This window comes from Monodelphis domestica, chromosome 7 (assembly GCF_027887165.1).
Source record: "Monodelphis domestica isolate mMonDom1 chromosome 7, mMonDom1.pri, whole genome shotgun sequence".
NCBI classification, from domain to species: Eukaryota; Metazoa; Chordata; class Mammalia; order Didelphimorphia; family Didelphidae; genus Monodelphis; species Monodelphis domestica.
In genome coordinates, this window is record NC_077233.1 from 55742453 (window position 1) to 55759824 (window position 17372).

A 17372-nucleotide genomic window follows, 5' to 3' on the forward strand; every position below is an offset into this window, starting at 1 on the left:
TCTAATTCAGTTCCATTCTCCCATCCTGCCTCAACTAAATCTAACTCAGGGATAATCCTCACTGAAAGTGCTCTAGCACTTAGCATGTCATAACCATTTTTAGTGTCTGGTTTGGTTATTTATGTGATCATGTCTTTATTCCTTAGTTATGTTATAAGCTTCTTGAATACAAAGAGCAAGTCTTTTACTTGTCCCCCACAGTGCTGGACACATAATTAGCATTCATTACTCACTGAATTAGTTTCTATTAATAGGCCTTAGCCCTAAACAACTCCCAATTCTAGATTTTCCTGGTGCCAGCAAACAAACTTGGTATTGGAAATGGAAGGCACCTTAGAGATCATACAGTGTAGTGGCCTTCTCGTTCCACAAATGAGGCCAATAACTACATTCTGGAGAAGTTAAATTACTTGACCAAGGTTACATGGAGTTGAAAATAGAGTCTAGGTTTCCTGGCTCAGATCAGCCTTCTGATCACCAATGCTGATTTCTGAAAGCTCTTAGAGTGATCTGAGAATAGGTGATGAAATATTTCTGCTTGATGGCAAGAAATGTTCATTTTTCACTTGAAGTATGATGAGATGAGAGCAATAGCTCCTGCTTCTTTTCCAAGAAACATCTAGAATGATGGGAACCAGTTTTGTCCTGCTGTTCAATAGGAGATGGCAACAGCTAGAGGATTAAGTTGGGCCCCATTCCTGGAAGCAGTCTTTTGATAGTATTCCTCTAATATTAGTCTTATAGAAATATATTACCAAATCCATATCTATATTTTTAATTTTGTTGTGCAAATTTCTGACCCATTATATATAGCCCACCTGTATAATATCATTTGTACAGCTTAGAGTTTCCCAAAATGTCAGCTGAAAATATAATTATCCCTGGCTTGCTGTAGTGGTTTACTGACAGTTATTTATGAAACAATTTGGGAATTATACTGATATGGTTCCAAAAGCTACTTAGAATAGGAATAGGAAGAAACTCAACATTACACAATCCATGATCACAGTGGTAAAGTGTAAAACCTGGTAGTAATTTCCTATGCCATTCTGAACCAAACTGAAGAATATGCCACTAATCTATATATTTCTGAAAAGTATGGTTTGCTTTTGTTTTGATTTTTGCTGAATAATACTTGATTCTCTTCAAGAGGGTCTTGGTAGAATGAAAATTGAATTTTATTTGAAGGAAAGTCTTAAGACAAAGAAGTAAATGTTACTTTCACTATCACTTCAGTCATTGTAGAATTCAATCTGCTCACACTACCACCACCCTAGTAAAGGCCTCAATAACTGTGAATAAGTTTTCTTGTTGATCTCTACTTTTCCATTCCAATCCATTTTCCACTTAGCTGCCAAGATTACCCCCCCCCCAGGGAGGGTGGGGCAATAGTGTTAGGTACAGGGTGATAGGAAGAACATTTATTTTATATAAGATGCAATGATTTCGCTTTGAGGAAGCAAGGTGACCATTCTCAGGATTTTGTTGATTCAGGTGACTAGGAATATAAAAAGTTCTACCTATTGGGAGTTAAGAGTTTCTAAAGCCCAGTGGGAATACCTACTTATCTAGGGAGTCTTTTTCATCCAGCATTGTTGTCCTAATGAATGAGGGAGTGGAAGGGAATAGCATCTATTTTTAGTACAATAGGACCTCATTTTATCTAAACTCAATACACACAAATTCAGGTATAATCATATAAGCAATTGTCAATCCAAAAAATAAAGACAAAAAAAATACAAAGAATAAACATTTTTAATCACACCCTGAATCCACACCACTTTCTCATGTAGTATAAAGTTTCTCAGCAGTTCACCTATTCACTCTCATTCTCAGTCTGAGAAGCATTAGTGTGAGTTATTCCATTGTTTTGTGCCAAACATTAGCTCCCATATCCATCTTTGCCTGGAGTTCTTGCTTGTAACAAGTCATATCCACATCAGAGCAGTTTTTTAAATAACTCTATTTAGTTATTAATAATGGTCCCAAAGTACAAGAGTAGTGATGCTGGTAGCTCCGATAAGCCAAAGAAAAGTCATAAAATACCTAGGTATGTTCATATAAGAAATACTGTTATGCATGATTTTTCAACTTATGCAAAGGGCCTTAGAATGTATTGGTCTTCTAAAACAAAGTCCTGCTATCACTATCACTTTTTAGCCTGTGGCGATATAGCAATGTATTACTACAGACCACATCTGGAATCATCTGTATGCTCTCCATCCAGGGAATTCTCCAGTGTGAATGGTCTGAAATTTTCTTGGGTTTAATATCCCACTCTTTAGTTGGTGGACACTATGGCCTAATCATCATCACTGTGGTTGTAGACATCAGTACCCTTGGGAGTGGAACCTTTTTCAGTCAAGTCTGTCCAATTGTGGTACTATGGGAGATTCAAGTTACTCTTAAGAAAGAGAAAGCAGTCCTGTGCTAGGGATACTAACTTGCTAAAAATAGGAAAAAAGAAGGATTTGGCAATTGACTGGATGGAAATGGAAGTGCGCGGACTACAGACTAATGTCAGGATTATAAATCTGGGTGACCAGAAGGATTGTGTTACCTTTGAGAAGTAGGTAGGTTTGAAAGAGGAAACTAGGTCTGCCAGTAGTTGGTATGCATTTATAAAGTCTTTCACTTAGAGCCATATTTGTTAGTTTTTAGGTGCGTAAAAATGTGGCTCAGATTTAGTAATTCCTGGGAACAGAGGTATATTTGATCATTTCTGAAGAACTCTTACATACAGGTAGGTAGCTCTTGGTCCTAAGCTTTTCCTGAGAAAGAATTGAACATTCATCATGTTGTATGTACTGCTATCTTTTCCAACAATACTATAATAAACTTGAAAAATCCTACTGGTCAAAAATGACTGTGGAAGGAGTACAAAAGAAAAGACTTGAATATTCTAGAAAAAAACTTTTTCTTTTGTCTTCTTGGATATCCCATGGAACTTTCTGTATATTTGACATGAAAAGCAGTATTTACTTATGCTAATTTGTAGCATGTGAAGGGAAAGAAACTAGTATACATTTTTTCTCTGTGTAAGTGAGCTTATCTTCCATGAATTCCTCTTTTTGTGATCTGATTTTTAACTTACAAAAATACAGCAGTTTTGAAGGTGATTTGGGGCTTTATATTGCATTTGGACTTAAACAGGAAAGAACATAATTTCTAAGAACTTAAAAAGTTATATTTTAATTAATCTCTTTTATCTTCTGTGTTTGCAGGCATTTTTCTTGGTCTATGCTTTGGGGTGTTTAAATATTTACTATGAGGAGGTAAGGTGTTTCTTGCGGTCTTATTATGCTTACAATTTTCATAATAATAAAAGCAAGTTCACTGTTAATCTTCTTATTGGTTTTATACAATCTTCTGTCTGATTTACATTTTATATTCTTGGCATTCCTTCCCCTGGAGCCTTGAGTCTGAAAACCAAACTTTGATATCAGAAGCTAATGTGGGTATTTCAGGCTCTTTCTGATTCCCAAGAATTGAAAAAAACTTTCTTATCTAGCAGTCCTAATGATGGCCTCATAGTAGAGAGATTTAACTTTTTTCAGAAATAAAAATCAGGATAGTAGACCAGGAAAGAAGTTATCATTCTGTACCTCATCCCTAAAAAAATTTATTTTATGAATCTTTTTTTAAAAAACTAAACTAGTGGTATACAAATGTACTTTTGTGCCTCTAAACAATTTGTACTTTTAGTGTTAGAACTAAGATTTAAACCATAAGCCAATTAAACATCGCATAGTGAACCCCAGAGCAAACTTCAATATCATAGGCTTATCCTGAATACTATAATATAGTATTAATTATAGTATGCTTAATTTATTTCAATTCAGTAAACATTTATTAAGTGCCAGGCATTATGTATTTGTTTTGCTGATGCAAAGTTTTTGTTTGGGAGTAAAACTACCTCCTGAGTGTACATATTTTCTAAAACTCTTGAACCAGAAGTATATAAGGTATTGTACATTATAGACCCTACCAAATATCTGAATAAATAAACCAGTACAAATCTGAAGTAATAGAGCATTCTGTGTTTCTGTCCAATCCCAGAAAACCTAATTGTAAGTATACATGTATTGTTTAGGTAAGCATTTTGTTCTTGTGAACTTTTTTTTTTTACAATGACAGCATTTTTATAAATAGTCAGCATATTATAGACCACTTAAAAATATTTAGTTATCATTATGAGAAAATTACATTAATACCCTTTATTTTGGTGTTAGGAGCCCTTAACAATATTGAAACTCTGGGAAGCGTTTCATCTAGTTCAGCCAACGTTCAGAACAACATATATGGCGTACCACTACTTCAGAAGTAAGGGATGGGTGCCCAAAGTAGGACTCAAGTATGGAACAGATTTTCGTAAGTACCTTTAGATTGACTTATTAAAAAAAATTTTTTTCTTGCCAAATAAAGGTTATCTAAGACTAAAACCAAAGTAGGTTATGAAATGTTCTTCCCTGTAATTTACAGATAGACACCCCTTCTCCCACCTATCACCCCATCTCCCTGGGTTGATTAAAATGTAGACAAGCACTGCCTGGATTTGTCTGGATTGAGATGGAAGGAGAAAAAGCCCTAGCAAGAGAGAATAAAAGAATGTGTATTAGAATAAGGAGCTCAGGACTTGGGATCCAGAGACCTGCATTCTAGACCCATCTCTGGCATTTACTAACTCTCTGTCTTTACACAACTTGCTTTAAATGCTCCAAGACTCAATTTTCACTTCTGTAAAATGATAGTATTTACAAAGTTGTGTGAAAAGTTCTCTGTAAGCCTTAAGTCATCATATGTACCCTCTCTTTGTGTGCTATATCTAATCTTGTACAAATCATTTATCCATTCTGTACTTCTGGGTGGTAGAGATTTGTTCTGAAAGAAATTTTAGAGTCTAGATAGTCCATCCCCCAAATTTTTACATCTAAGAAGACTGAGTCCCAAAGAAATGATGACTTGCCCAAGGTCACACAAGTGGCAGAGTTAAGATTCCAGTGCAGATTCTCTGACATCAGATCTAGCACTCTGTCTTTCCATTGACTCTTCTTTCAAATGGGGATTTTGTTTCTTACAGTTCTGAGACTTAGGAGTCTTTGACAAGTCATTGAAACCCTCTAAGTCTTAAGTTTCTTGTCTGTCTAATGAAGATAATAATTTACAGTTATTTCTGTGAGTCAACTACCTAATGAATGTGAAAAAGCTTTCAACTTTCAAAATGTAAGACATTATGGTTTCTTGAGAAGCCTCCCCACTCAGTCACATAGTTCTGGCATATGTTAAAGACTTAAAAAGTTCTTGATTCTCTCCATTTGAGTGGTGAAAATGCTCCTTTTGGCATCTTTTTTATGAAATATGATTGTTTCATAAGCTCACTCTTTTTGCATCCTCACTAGATTTTGAATTACCTGATGTAAGTTTGCCTTTTGTTTTCATCACATGATAGATCATATTTAGCTTCAGATTTGTTTATCAGCTTTCCAAATAATTATGTTGGCTGCAAGCTGTCTAATTTTAAATAGTTGATGTTTTGATATCATTGGCCTTCACTGGATTACTGCCCATCCTCCTGTAATTTAAACTCTGTGCTATACTTGTATGTCTTAGTCTTTTCAGTTGTCAGTGATTCTGTAGTTTTGTCAGTGAACTGGTAAAATTTAAAAGGGATTTTTCCATCTGATAAAGGGAAAGATGATCAATCAGGAACTTGCAGATATTTAGATGCAATATCCAGCTTCTTTGTGGATGATTTTAGACTAAAGGAATATGTGGAAAACCCAATTTGAGAACCACATGTGTAATATATATTGTATATCAAATAGCACAGATGATCTTGACTCTAATTATGGCCTGCCTAATGACTTTAGTGCCGAAGGATCTTTTCAGTAGCCTTTTCAAGTGCCTTTCTACTGTTTTCCTGAGGACTAATGTTGCCGGGCCTCCAGATAAAATCAAATCAACAAATATTTCAGTGCCTATGGGCTGTTACTCTATCTGGAAGTAAATAATAATAAATATATAAGTTTCAAGTTGCCTTCTAATCAACTGAATAGACTTGGGTTTTCCCTGATATTCAGGTTAGGCCCCACTGGTTCATTTTTAATGCCAGCTAACTGTGATGGTTTCATGGTCCTGTCTTGTGCTAAAATACTATCATGATGGATATTTATGACTTGTTCCCAGGCACCTTTTCTGTATTCAAACTTTGATTGGTGAGGTTTACTCAGTTTGATTTGATCTATCTTCAGTTAATAAAAACACTACTCCCCAACTGTACTGTGTCACTTAAACAAGGCGTAACATATACTGACCAATTATTAACTCTTATGAGTTTATTTCCTGGTATAGTCAGCTCTTTGTTATTTGCAATAACAAAAAATATCAGGTAAGTATAGTAATATGACTTATTAAAATATTGTATTCCACATGTAAATTATCTTCAACTATAAGCAGGGAGATAGATATTTTGCTTTTTTTTTTTTTATTCTGGTTTTTATATCTAACTGCATTTTGCTTGAGTGGTGATAAGTCCATTTAAAATGGGCCATATAATAGAAATCACTAGAGAAGCAGAACCATGGTGGTGGATAAGTGGCAACAACCCAGCTGGACTTTTTCAACATTCCCCTCCAACCCAGCTGAATTCTCTCAACATTTCCTTCCAAGCCAACTGAATTCTCTTAGCATTGCCCTCCAAACAACAAACTCCTCAAATCAAATTTTGGAGCAGCAAAGCCGACAAAAGTTCATAGTAGGTCATTTTTCTAACCTAAGAAACTTAGGAGGTTTGTAAGAATGGTCTGTGGCACCAGGATGCAGGCCTGTCTGGAGTCCACATGTGCTGAGGCAATGGTAGCAGCAATGGCTTTAGGAGCTCTCAGCACAGAGACAATAAGGGGTTTGGACAACTGGTTAGAAAGAGATTACAAGGGACCTTTTGCAGTCATTGGGTGCAGCTGGCACTGATTGGCAACTCTGTTACCCATAGTAGTTCTGATTCACAGTTCTTAGACAGAGAGGGGCACTGGTGGTTGGTCACAAGGGAGCAGGGGCCCTGGTCACTGTTCTGTGGCCAAGAGGAGAACTAATACTTATGACTACAGGGCATCAGGGGCCCTTCCTGGGAAAAGACAAAAGTACAGACCAGAAAAGCAGTGACTACACCTCTCCCTTGATCTTACTACTTTGGAAGGACCAAAAATTTTATGCTTCCAGAACCAGCTCTGAAAGTAGCAGTACAAAAGAGGCTGAAACTTTTGTCTTCCCATTCCTAGGTGAGCAGAGCCCAACTCAGACATTAAAGTTCATTCAAGAAATAGATGGGAAATATGAGAAAATAACAGTAACAAAAAAATAACCATAAAAAGCTACTATAGTGTCAGAGAAAACCAAGTCAAAAACTCAGAAGACAACAATGGGAAAATAGCTACAAGCAAAGCCTCAAAGTAAAAAATAATAATTGTCCACAAACTCAACAAGAACTTCTGGAAGAGAAAGTTAAAGAGAGAGATTATGAAAGTAATCAGAAGGAACTCAATAAAGTTAAATTGTTTATATTCTTGTGTGGGAAGGAAACCTATATCTCCTAAGAACTTTATTAGAGATAAGATCATTATTAGGGCAGTTAAAAGAAGTTTACATAGACAAAAGGCATGGATGTCAGTCAATTATGTTGGAATAAATCTCCCAAAAAAAATGAGGGGATGAAAAAGAGGGATCCAGTGAGAGAAGAGGGAAGAGAAAAGTAGAATGGGAAAATTTTTCTCATGCACCGAAGGACTTTAAGGACTTTTACAGTGGCAAGGGAAATGGGGAGAAAATGCTTGAACCTCATTGGAATTGGCGCGCGCACGCACACACACACACACACACACACACAGAGTTGTGTATAGAAACCTGTCAACCCAAAAGAGACATAGGAAGGGAAGGAGATAAGAGAAAAGAGAGGATGATAAAATGGAGGACAACTTAAGGGGAGGTATTGGTCAGATGCAAAACACTTGAGAAGGGATAGGATAAAGAGAGAAAGAAGAAGAAACGAAATGAGACAGAGGGAAATACACAGTAATCATGTGACAGCTGAGTAAATTAGGAACTAAAGTCCAACAATATGTGGTTCACAACAGACACATTTGAAACAGAAAGATACATACAGAATTAAAGGGCTGGAGCAGAATCTGTTATACTTAAGCTGAAGTAAAAAAGGTAGGAGTAGTAACCATGATCTCAGACAAAGAAAAAAAAAACAAATCTACTTAAATAGACCCATTCCCCAACTGATAAATGGTCAAAAGTATGAAGTCAGTTTTCAGAAGAAGAAATCAAATCTATCTGTAATCATATGAAAAAATATACTAAATCACTATTGATTAAAGAAAGGCAAATTAAAAGAATTCTGAAGTACCACCTCATTCATCAGAAATGACAGATGCTAGAGGGAATGAGAGAAATTAGGTACACTGAAGTTATAAACAGGTAGAACCATTCTGGAGGATAATTGGGAACTAAGCCCAAAGGACTATAAAACTTTAACAAAACAATATACCACTATTAGGTCTCTGGGTCTGAATCCCAAAGAGATCAAAAAAAAAAGAAGAAGGATCTATATGCACAAAATTATTCATAGCAGCTCTTTTTTTGTGGTGGCAAAGAATTGGAAATCAGGAGGATACTCATTAGTTAGGGAATGTCTGAACAAGTTGTGGCATATGATTGTAATGGAACACTGGTGCTATAAGAAATGAGTGGGGTACTTTCAGAAAATAATGATAATCAACTATGACAGATTGTTTGCTACTCAGATCAACAGAATGATCCAAGACACTTCCAAAGACTCAAGATAAAAAAAAATGCTACCTACCTTCAGAGAGAACTGATGAACTCTCTGTGCAAATTGAAATGTAATTTTCTCACTTTATTCTTCTTGTTTTTAAAAAATATGTATTTATATATATATTTATATATAAATAAATAAAATATATATTTTTTTATTTTAATATATAGGCAAATTTTTTTTGCATTTCACATGTATAACTAGTATATTGCTTGCCTTCTTAGTAGATAAGGGAGAAGTAAGAGGGAGAAAGAAAATATGGAACTCAGAATTTAAAAAGAAAATAAGTAGATAATTTTTTAATTTTTTTAAATTGCTGTTTAATAAATGTGTTCAGGGGCAGCTGGGTGGCTCAGTGGATTGAGAGCCAGGCCTAGAGATGGGAGGTCCTTGGTTCAAATCTGACCTCAGACACTTCCTAGCTGTGTGACCCTGGGCAAGTCACTTGACCCCCCATTGCCTAACCCTTACCACTCTTCTGCCTTGGAACCAATGCACAATATTGATTCCAAGACAGAAGGTAAAGGTTTAAAAGAAAAAAATTTTTTAAATAAATGTATTCAGACAGTTGGTTCAGCATGAATAAAAATTAAATTGATTCCATTCCCTGTGTCATACCCTGCTTGAAAAAAATTACGTGTGGATCCAAGAGTTAAACATTTTACTATTTTAGAAGAAAAAATTTAAGATTTGGGTAGCAATTGAATTAAATGACCTCTGGCTTCCCTTTTAACACTTTTTGATGGGGTTTTTTAAAAGCCTGTTTCCAATGAAAAAAACTTTAAAACATCAGAGTGGATTCAATTAGAATCAAAAATAACTGAGCAATAAACATAAATGATAAAAATCCTACATTCAAAACATGAATAGAATACATAAGATAAAGAGCTCAGTGCTGTTAGCCAAATAGTCAAATAAGAAATATTTTAAACTAACAAAAGTCAATAAAAATTATAAAGCCTAATATTGGTAGCATTTGGGAAACAGGTACATATTTCTATATCTGCTATCACTTAAATTGATTCAGTGGAAAACAACCTGGTAGTATGTAATCAGATTGTTCACAACTTGTGATCTACTTTGTGGAATACATAAAACTCAAAGAAGTAACTTTGTCCTTCCAGAAACAATGTTGGCAACTACATGGCAAAGTTGAGTACTTGCCTTTACAGACTGGAAGATCTGATTTCAAATCCTACCTCAAATTCTTAGTAACTGTGACCCTGAGTAAATCACTTAAACTTTTTAAACTTTAACTTCCTCATCTATAAAATGGGTAAAAGAACAGTACTTAGCTCACAAGATTATTATAAAGATCAAATGGAATAATACATGTAAAAAACTTTGTAAACCTGAAAGCATTATAGAAATATTATTAATTTAAGCAAAAATGCTTATAGTGTCATGACTAATAATAGTGAGGGAAATGTAGGCAACTCAAGTGCCCTGAAGTAGGAGAATGGCTAAATGAAGTCTGACATATTAAAAAAAAAAAAAACCACATGACAATACCGTTCTTCACAACCATGACCTGGAAATACATCTGTAGAGTAATAATGATTATAATGTAAAAATAATGTTTTTAATCCACAGACATTTGCCTACTATTCTATGTAAGAAAATAATAATAAAACAAAAGTGTTTGAATGATGTCAATAACTAACATTTGATGTTCCAAAGTTTACTTTTTTGAAAAATGTTGGGTTTTGATACTTTGAGGCTCTTTCATTTCACATGCATTTTCCTAATGTCTGCATCTCTGTCTTTCTTTTGCCTTCTCTCTTTCCCTTTCTTGCTCTCTGTTTCTTCTCTCCCCCTTCCCTTCAAACTGGGTCTGAGTCTGGCCCTTGTTCTAAGCCTTTTCATCATCATTTAGGACTTTCCAGAATTTGCTTTAATCTGGCACAACCCTCAGGTGTTGAGAGTCATCTCCATATCAAGCTAAGATATCAGAGTAGTGCTTGAGTAGAAAGTTGATTTTTATATGTCTGTGTATAGTGTGTGTGTGTGTATTTGTGCGCGCAAAGGCTGCTAGGTGGCACCAGGCCCGAGGTCAGGAAAACTCATCTTCCTAAGTTCAAATCCAGCGTCAATCACTTATAAACTATATGACCCTGGGCAAGTCACTCAATTGTATTGACCTCCATTTCTTTATCTATAAAATGAGTTGGAGAAGGAAATAGCACTCTAGTCTCTTTGCCAAGAAAGTATGCTATTATGTGTCAGAGACAAGACTTGAACCTGGGTCTTTGCTTTCTTGCCATTTCCCATGCTATCAAAATTAGGCATAGTTAATCGACAGTCAGTGGTCCACCAGTAAATAATCCAGGATTGACCTTGGGGCAACTAGGAAGCAAAGTAAATAGAGTGCCAGGCCTGTAGTCAGGAAGCCCTAGACTCAAATCTGACCTCAGACACTAGCTGTGTGACCCTGTGCAAGTCATTTAACACTTTGCCTAGCACCTACCCATCTGTCCTAAGAGTTGTTAGTAAGACAAAAGGTTAGGATTTGTTGTTTTTTTTTAACTGACCCCTCCCCTCCCAACCCCAGAAAGGAAACAAAGTATCTGTGACTTTACAATTGAAAGCAGTCTATAATCCTGAAAAATTAGGTCAGCAAACTAACATGCTTATGGTAATATGTGTTCTTTTTCTTTTTGTAGTGCTGTACCGAAAAGGCCCGTCTTTTTACCATGCAAGGTTTGGAGTTCACAGTTTTGAAAAGGCTGCATTGTGGGATTACAGAACGAGGAAATTGACAGTAATTTTAAACTTTGCTAGAGAAATTCTACTTTGATAGTTGATATTGTCTGGCTTTTTTGGTTTCACTTAGAGATTCCAAATGAATTCATCTTGTTCCAGTTATTCCTTTAGTATTAAAATTCGTGTTTTAGATTTGAGCATTATATGGGAGGGGGGTATAAGTTAATGGTCTGTTAGCCATTTTATCTTAACTTTGACCAGTACCATTTTCTAAATTGTCAAATGAAGTCACAGCTTCTTGTTTCATGTAGGAAAAAATATGTTTTTTTTTTCCCCTAAGAAAGCAAATGTTAAAGTCAATGTGAAAGATTATCACGTAAAGTTGGTAAAAGTTGATGCTCTCACTGATGATCTAACTTAACTGAAGATTGGATGATTGTAAATCTATTTAATTTATGAGAAAAAGCAATAGTATTTTCAGTAGATTCATTTCATGATTTTTATTTAGAAATATAATTTCCATTAGTAAAAATCACCCTTATATGTTTTCCAGTTATTCTGTCATTATTGAGTTGGTTAATGAAAGTTTTGAAGGATCACTTCGAAGACCTTTCAGCTGGAAGTCATTGGCTGGGTTAAACAGAATTACAGCTAATGTCTCTAAGGTAATGAAATGTTTATAATGCAATTCGTGTATGATTTAAATGTGTTCTTATTCAGGTTGGTTAACTAATGATAACTTTACAACGTCTTGCCATTTTGATTTTTAGAGGAATTTGCATCTTTAATAAGTTCCTTCCTCAGGGGTGCCTTTTGAAAGGTTAGTCTCACAAAATGTGATAAAAGACATTACCTGAATTCTGATGGCATCATTTCTTTCTTCAAAAATAAGCCAAAAGGCCAATTAGGTGGCCCAGTGGATAGAGATCTAGGCCTGGAAATAGATGGTCCTAAGTTCAAATCTAGTCTACTTCCTAGAAGTTTGTCCCTGGGCAAGTCACTTAACTCCAGTTGCATGCCCCTGTAAGATTTAAAATTAGGTTTGACTAATGTAAGGGGTAAAATTACGGTTGGATATTTAAGAGTATGGTTGCCAGGAATTAATTACTTAATTCCAAATTAATTACTCAAGTCAGAATGATTTTCATGGTAGTTTATTTACAAATAGAGAGAGTGAAACTAAGGAAAATGAAAGAGAGAGAGATAGCTACTCTGGCTTGTTCCGAACCAGGAAGGGCTTCAGAGGCCCCAGCAAAGTGGGGCACAGAGGTTAATTAAACAAGGCTTCTACCCACGAGACCTCCTCCAAGACAAGGGGCCTCTCCAGAGGCTAATACCTCCAGAAAAGTCAAGGAAAAGGAGTCAGCCTTTTTCACTCACCCATGTGTCGGTCCAAAGAAAAGCCATCTCAAGCCTGAGCTCCTCCAAGGCCAAGTTCAAAGGGGAAGAAGCCCCTTTCACAGGAAGTTCCCACCATCTTTAAAGACAGTTCTTTGCATTACTTCCTGTGCCTTTGGTCCACTTTTATGTAGACCAGTGGCAGCTTTAACTTTGCTTCGGACTGCCCTGGGGGCAGTCAGTTGTTTTTGATTTGTCACTCGCTAGCATATGTGGGTCATAGACTTTCTCGGCCCCCCCTATTTGTAGCCACTCTTTGTAGAGGGCCTAGCAATTAGAAAATGACTAATCAAATGAGGTCATGTCAGTGGTGAAAGGAATTGTTTCACAGAAACCTCAGAAGATGTTTATGAACAGACTGAAGTTTTCAGAACCAGGAGAACAATTTATAAAGTAACTGCAGCACTATAAAGGAAAAATTTCACTGATCAGTACAATGACTCTTGTTCAGAAGACTGGTGATAGAACATGCTGCCCACCACCTGGCAGAGGTGAAGAGTTTGAGGGACAGATTGAGACACTTGGCCATAGTCAATGTGTGAATTTATGTTCACTTTGCTTATTTGTGTACAGGAAAGGTTATTTAATTGAGAGGTTTGGGCAAAAGAAAAGAAGGCAATCAGCAATCAAAATACCCAGAAAAGATAACTGGAGCATTTTAAAACACACAGAAGAGAACAGAAGGAAGCTCTGACAACTAGGACAGCTTTGAAACTACCCTTGAATTTAATTTTTTTTTTTTAATTCAAGCTGAATGATAGGTGCTTTCATATACAATCCTCTTTTTCTAGTCTCCATGTATGGAACTCCTCATGTTTGATGTTTGTCAAAAACATAACCAATAAAAGTTTTAAAAGAATTTATAGATGGAAATGGAGTAACATTGCACTAGATAAACAATGATCCACTCAGTTGAAGGTAGTGCCCACCTCATTGAGGTCATGGATCTATTGACATACACTTGATTGAGGGAAATTACTACATACAGTATATTTCCATTTTTTTTTTAGGACTTGGAGTATAACTTTGCTATTTTAAGTTATTTATAGTTGTTATATCTTTGATTTTGTGACATGTTGTTTGAGTCATGAATATCAATTATTTGAAGTCATGTTCTTGGCCAGGAAAAATTCTCCCAATTTAACGTTCCCATGATTCACTGTAGGGTGTTCCCTTTTATGACAATATGGTCACATTATGATAAAAAGGAGAGATTTCCTGTATTTGTTAAAAAATCATCTTAAGTTTGTAATACATTGAATACTTTTTGAGTTGTGGAGTTTGTTTTGTTTTTCAACAGGAGCTTATGTTATGCTATTTGATTAGACCATCTAATATGACTGACAATGAAATGGAATCACCAGAATGTCTTAAAAGAATTAAAGTTCAGGTGAGTTGATTCAGATTCAAGTGATCACCCAATGATGGGAAAATAGATGTGATGTCTGTTACAGAACAGAAATAGAAAAAGCTTCCTTCTCTTGCATCCTTAATCTCTCACCAGTGCTTCTTTCCTTTCTGCCCTCAAACCTATATGGATCTTCCCCAACTTGAAAATCCTTTTCATAGTCTTTCAGTCCTTCTTGGCTCTTTTCTTAACCTCTTTTCCTTTGCCAGACTCATTGAATAGGCAGTGTTAGACTGCTATCCTGACGATTTCATCATACTTTTCAACAGTCTCATCTAGAAATCGGGTCCCTTCACTCTACTGAAACTGTTCTTTTGAAGGTTTCCAATAACAGCCTACATGTCAAAACTGCAGCCTTTTCTTACTCATTCTCTTTGACTTCTCACTTATATTTGCTGCTGTTGGGCCCTTTAACTTTTCTTTAAAATTCATTGTCTTTGACTTCTTTTGACTTTGCTTTATTTAAACTTTACCTGTTTTTTTTCTTCTATCATTTTTCTGAGATTCTTTCTCAGCACCAAATGATTTTCAGCTTTGTTTACATACTCTCTTGAACTTTATGATTATTTCATGTGTTTTATTTTTGTCTCCTTGTTGGTATTGTATACTAGTTGAGGATGAAGTGTAGTATCTTTATTGAGCCAAGTCTTAGGGACAACTCTTGTTGTCACTATAGTGACTAGTAAAATTGGTGCAAGGTTCTCTGTCATGTTGTATTCTCTACTCTAATGCTCCCATATTTTAGCTCTGAAATTTCAAAGTTAACTCAGTATTACATGATGTATCTATTTTTATATACACACTTCTTATCTCAGCTCAAATGTATGAAGTAATGGCCTGGCCTTTGTACTTCTAGTGTTCTCTCTGAAAAGGTGGAGCGCCCTGACAGATCAGATCAGTGCTGGATTAGCAAGTTTACTTCAATGGAACACTTATTTGCACTGCAGATTGTTTTAGTTGAATTTATGTTTTGTCACATGTTCAGATGGAAGCATTATTTCATTTTCTTCAAGTTTAAGTTGCAGCTCATGAAATCATTTCCTCCTTAGAAAGGTCATTGTTTGAAAAGCACCAGGTTGTCAACAAGTTTGAGGGCATTAACATTTTCTAGGCTCTTTCTAATGAAAGGAAAAATAAAGATAAAAAAATGCAAAATGTTTGGGGGGGTTTGCTTTTGAGGGTTTTTTGGAGATAGTCAGTAGTTAACTGATTTCCCATCAACTATATCTGATTTCATTTTGGATATTTAAACTGAATATACTTTAGTTATTTCACTCAATATGTCCAAAACTAAACACCAACTCACCCTCCTTCCAAACTTCCCTAATTCTCTTGAGGGGGCCATTAACTTCAGTGTTATCCGTGATTCTTCATTCTCCCTTGCCTCACAGAGCTAATCACTTGCCAGATCTTGCCATTTCCACCTATACAACATCTCTGGAATCCAACCCCTTCTCAATTCTTTTCCAACCCTCCACCTATTTCTGTCTCTCATCACCTTTTGCCTGAACTGTAAAATATCATCTAATTTTTCTCTCTAATTGTCTCTCCTCTTTCCAGACCATTATCCATATAGCTGATTTTCAAAGTGGCAGATCTGACTATGTCACTCTTTGGCCCAGTAAATTTGAATGGTTCCCTTTGCCTCCAGAATCAACTCTTAGGATTCTCCATTTAGTTTTGTTTGTTTGTTTGTTTTCTGTTTTTAAAACCCTTACCTTCTGTCCCAGTATCAATCCTAAAATAGAAGAGTCTTAGGCAATTGGGATTAAGTAAATTGTCCAAGGTCACTCAAGGAAGTGTCTGAGGCCAGATTTGAACCCAGGTCTTCCAGACTCCAGGCCTGGCACTCTATCCTGTTTAATTTTGAAAGCTCCTCACAATCTGGCCCCAAGCACTGTTCATCATTCCTGTTTCTGCACTTGACTGCCCAGCCAAACTGCCCTTGCTCTTCCTCACTGATAAAGTCCACTTCCCCCTTTGCTCTTCCACTAGCTCTCCTATTCCTAGAAGGTACTGTCATCTCCCGTGGTCTCTTCAAATCCCATGTTTCCTCTGAAACTATGCATAAGTGAGTTCCAGAATCTCTGCTTTTCCTAATTCTTCCAGCTGCCAGTACCCTCCTCCTGAAAACTCTACCTTGTCTGTGTCTTTATATTTTGCTTATAAATGTATATATTGAATATAAACTTCTTTAGGACAAGGACTATTTCACTTTGTCTTTGTATTCCCAGCCCCTAGCACTAGGTAGACACACTCAGTAAGTGCTTGTCGAGGCTGATTGGTTGCTTTTTTGTTCTTGTTTCAGGAAGTAATCCTAAATCGTTGGGTTTCTTCCCGGGAGCGAAGTGATCAAGAGGAGATTTAACACACAAGCCCAAAATCCAAATTCTTGATTCTCACTAACAAGTATTTCCAGAGCACCAATTATATGCCCAGACCAGGGCATAGTAAAAATAATCTTGTGATCATTCATTAAAAAGTAAAAGCTGAAAAGGGGCCTGTTCTTTTATTCCCAATATTCCATCAACATAAAGGTCATATTAGTATCCTAAAAGCATAAGCTTTGGATGGTGTAGGAACAGGAATCCTGTATTCCAATGATCCAAAAATCTGGGTTCTGGTACTTGTCTCTATACTAATTTGTAGTCTGACTTTGGGCAAGTTATTTCCCCTCAGAGACCTCCTAGAATTCTGTAATTCTCTACTCTTACTTCAAGCCACAGAATGTCAGAACTTGAAGCCACCTTGAAGATCTTCTGGTCCACACCTCTCATTTTACAGATGAGAAAACTGAGGCCCGGTGCTGTAAAATTACCTCTCTAAAGTCACAAAGCAAATGAGTGGCAGAAGTGAGATTAGAATCCAGGTTTGGGGATTCTTACTCCATTTCTTTACCTTCCACACCAAAAAAAAAAAAAAAGCCTTGACCTTACAGGTAAGGAACCTTCCTTTCAATCGCCCCTCAGCAACTCTTTTAGAACTTGTCATCAGAGTTTTCGGGAGTAATGAGAGGGCGAGGGGACC

At 36.2% G+C, this 17372-nt stretch overlaps 1 protein-coding gene across 5 annotated transcripts in view; it reads left to right on the forward strand.

The window, feature by feature from the left end:
- Nucleotides 1-16841, forward strand: part of TSEN2 (tRNA splicing endonuclease subunit 2) — a 34221-nt gene extending 17380 nt beyond the window's left edge. For 4 of the 5 annotated variants that reach the window (XM_001365944.4, XM_007500244.2, XM_056804673.1 and 1 more), the window contains 6 exons: nucleotides 3225-3275; nucleotides 4233-4371; nucleotides 11500-11536; nucleotides 12093-12204; nucleotides 14238-14327; nucleotides 16654-16841. In XM_001365944.4, coding sequence (XP_001365981.3) covers nucleotides 3225-3275; nucleotides 4233-4371; nucleotides 11500-11536; nucleotides 12093-12204; nucleotides 14238-14327; nucleotides 16654-16713 — 489 coding nt within the window. In that variant the 3' untranslated portion in view covers nucleotides 16714-16841. Of the gene's footprint in view, nucleotides 1-3224; nucleotides 3276-4232; nucleotides 4372-11499; nucleotides 11598-12092; nucleotides 12205-14237; nucleotides 14328-16653 lie in introns of those variants that run through there. The other variant, XR_008913426.1, reaches the window with a different exon arrangement.
- The last annotated feature ends 531 nt before the right edge of the window (nucleotides 16842-17372 follow it).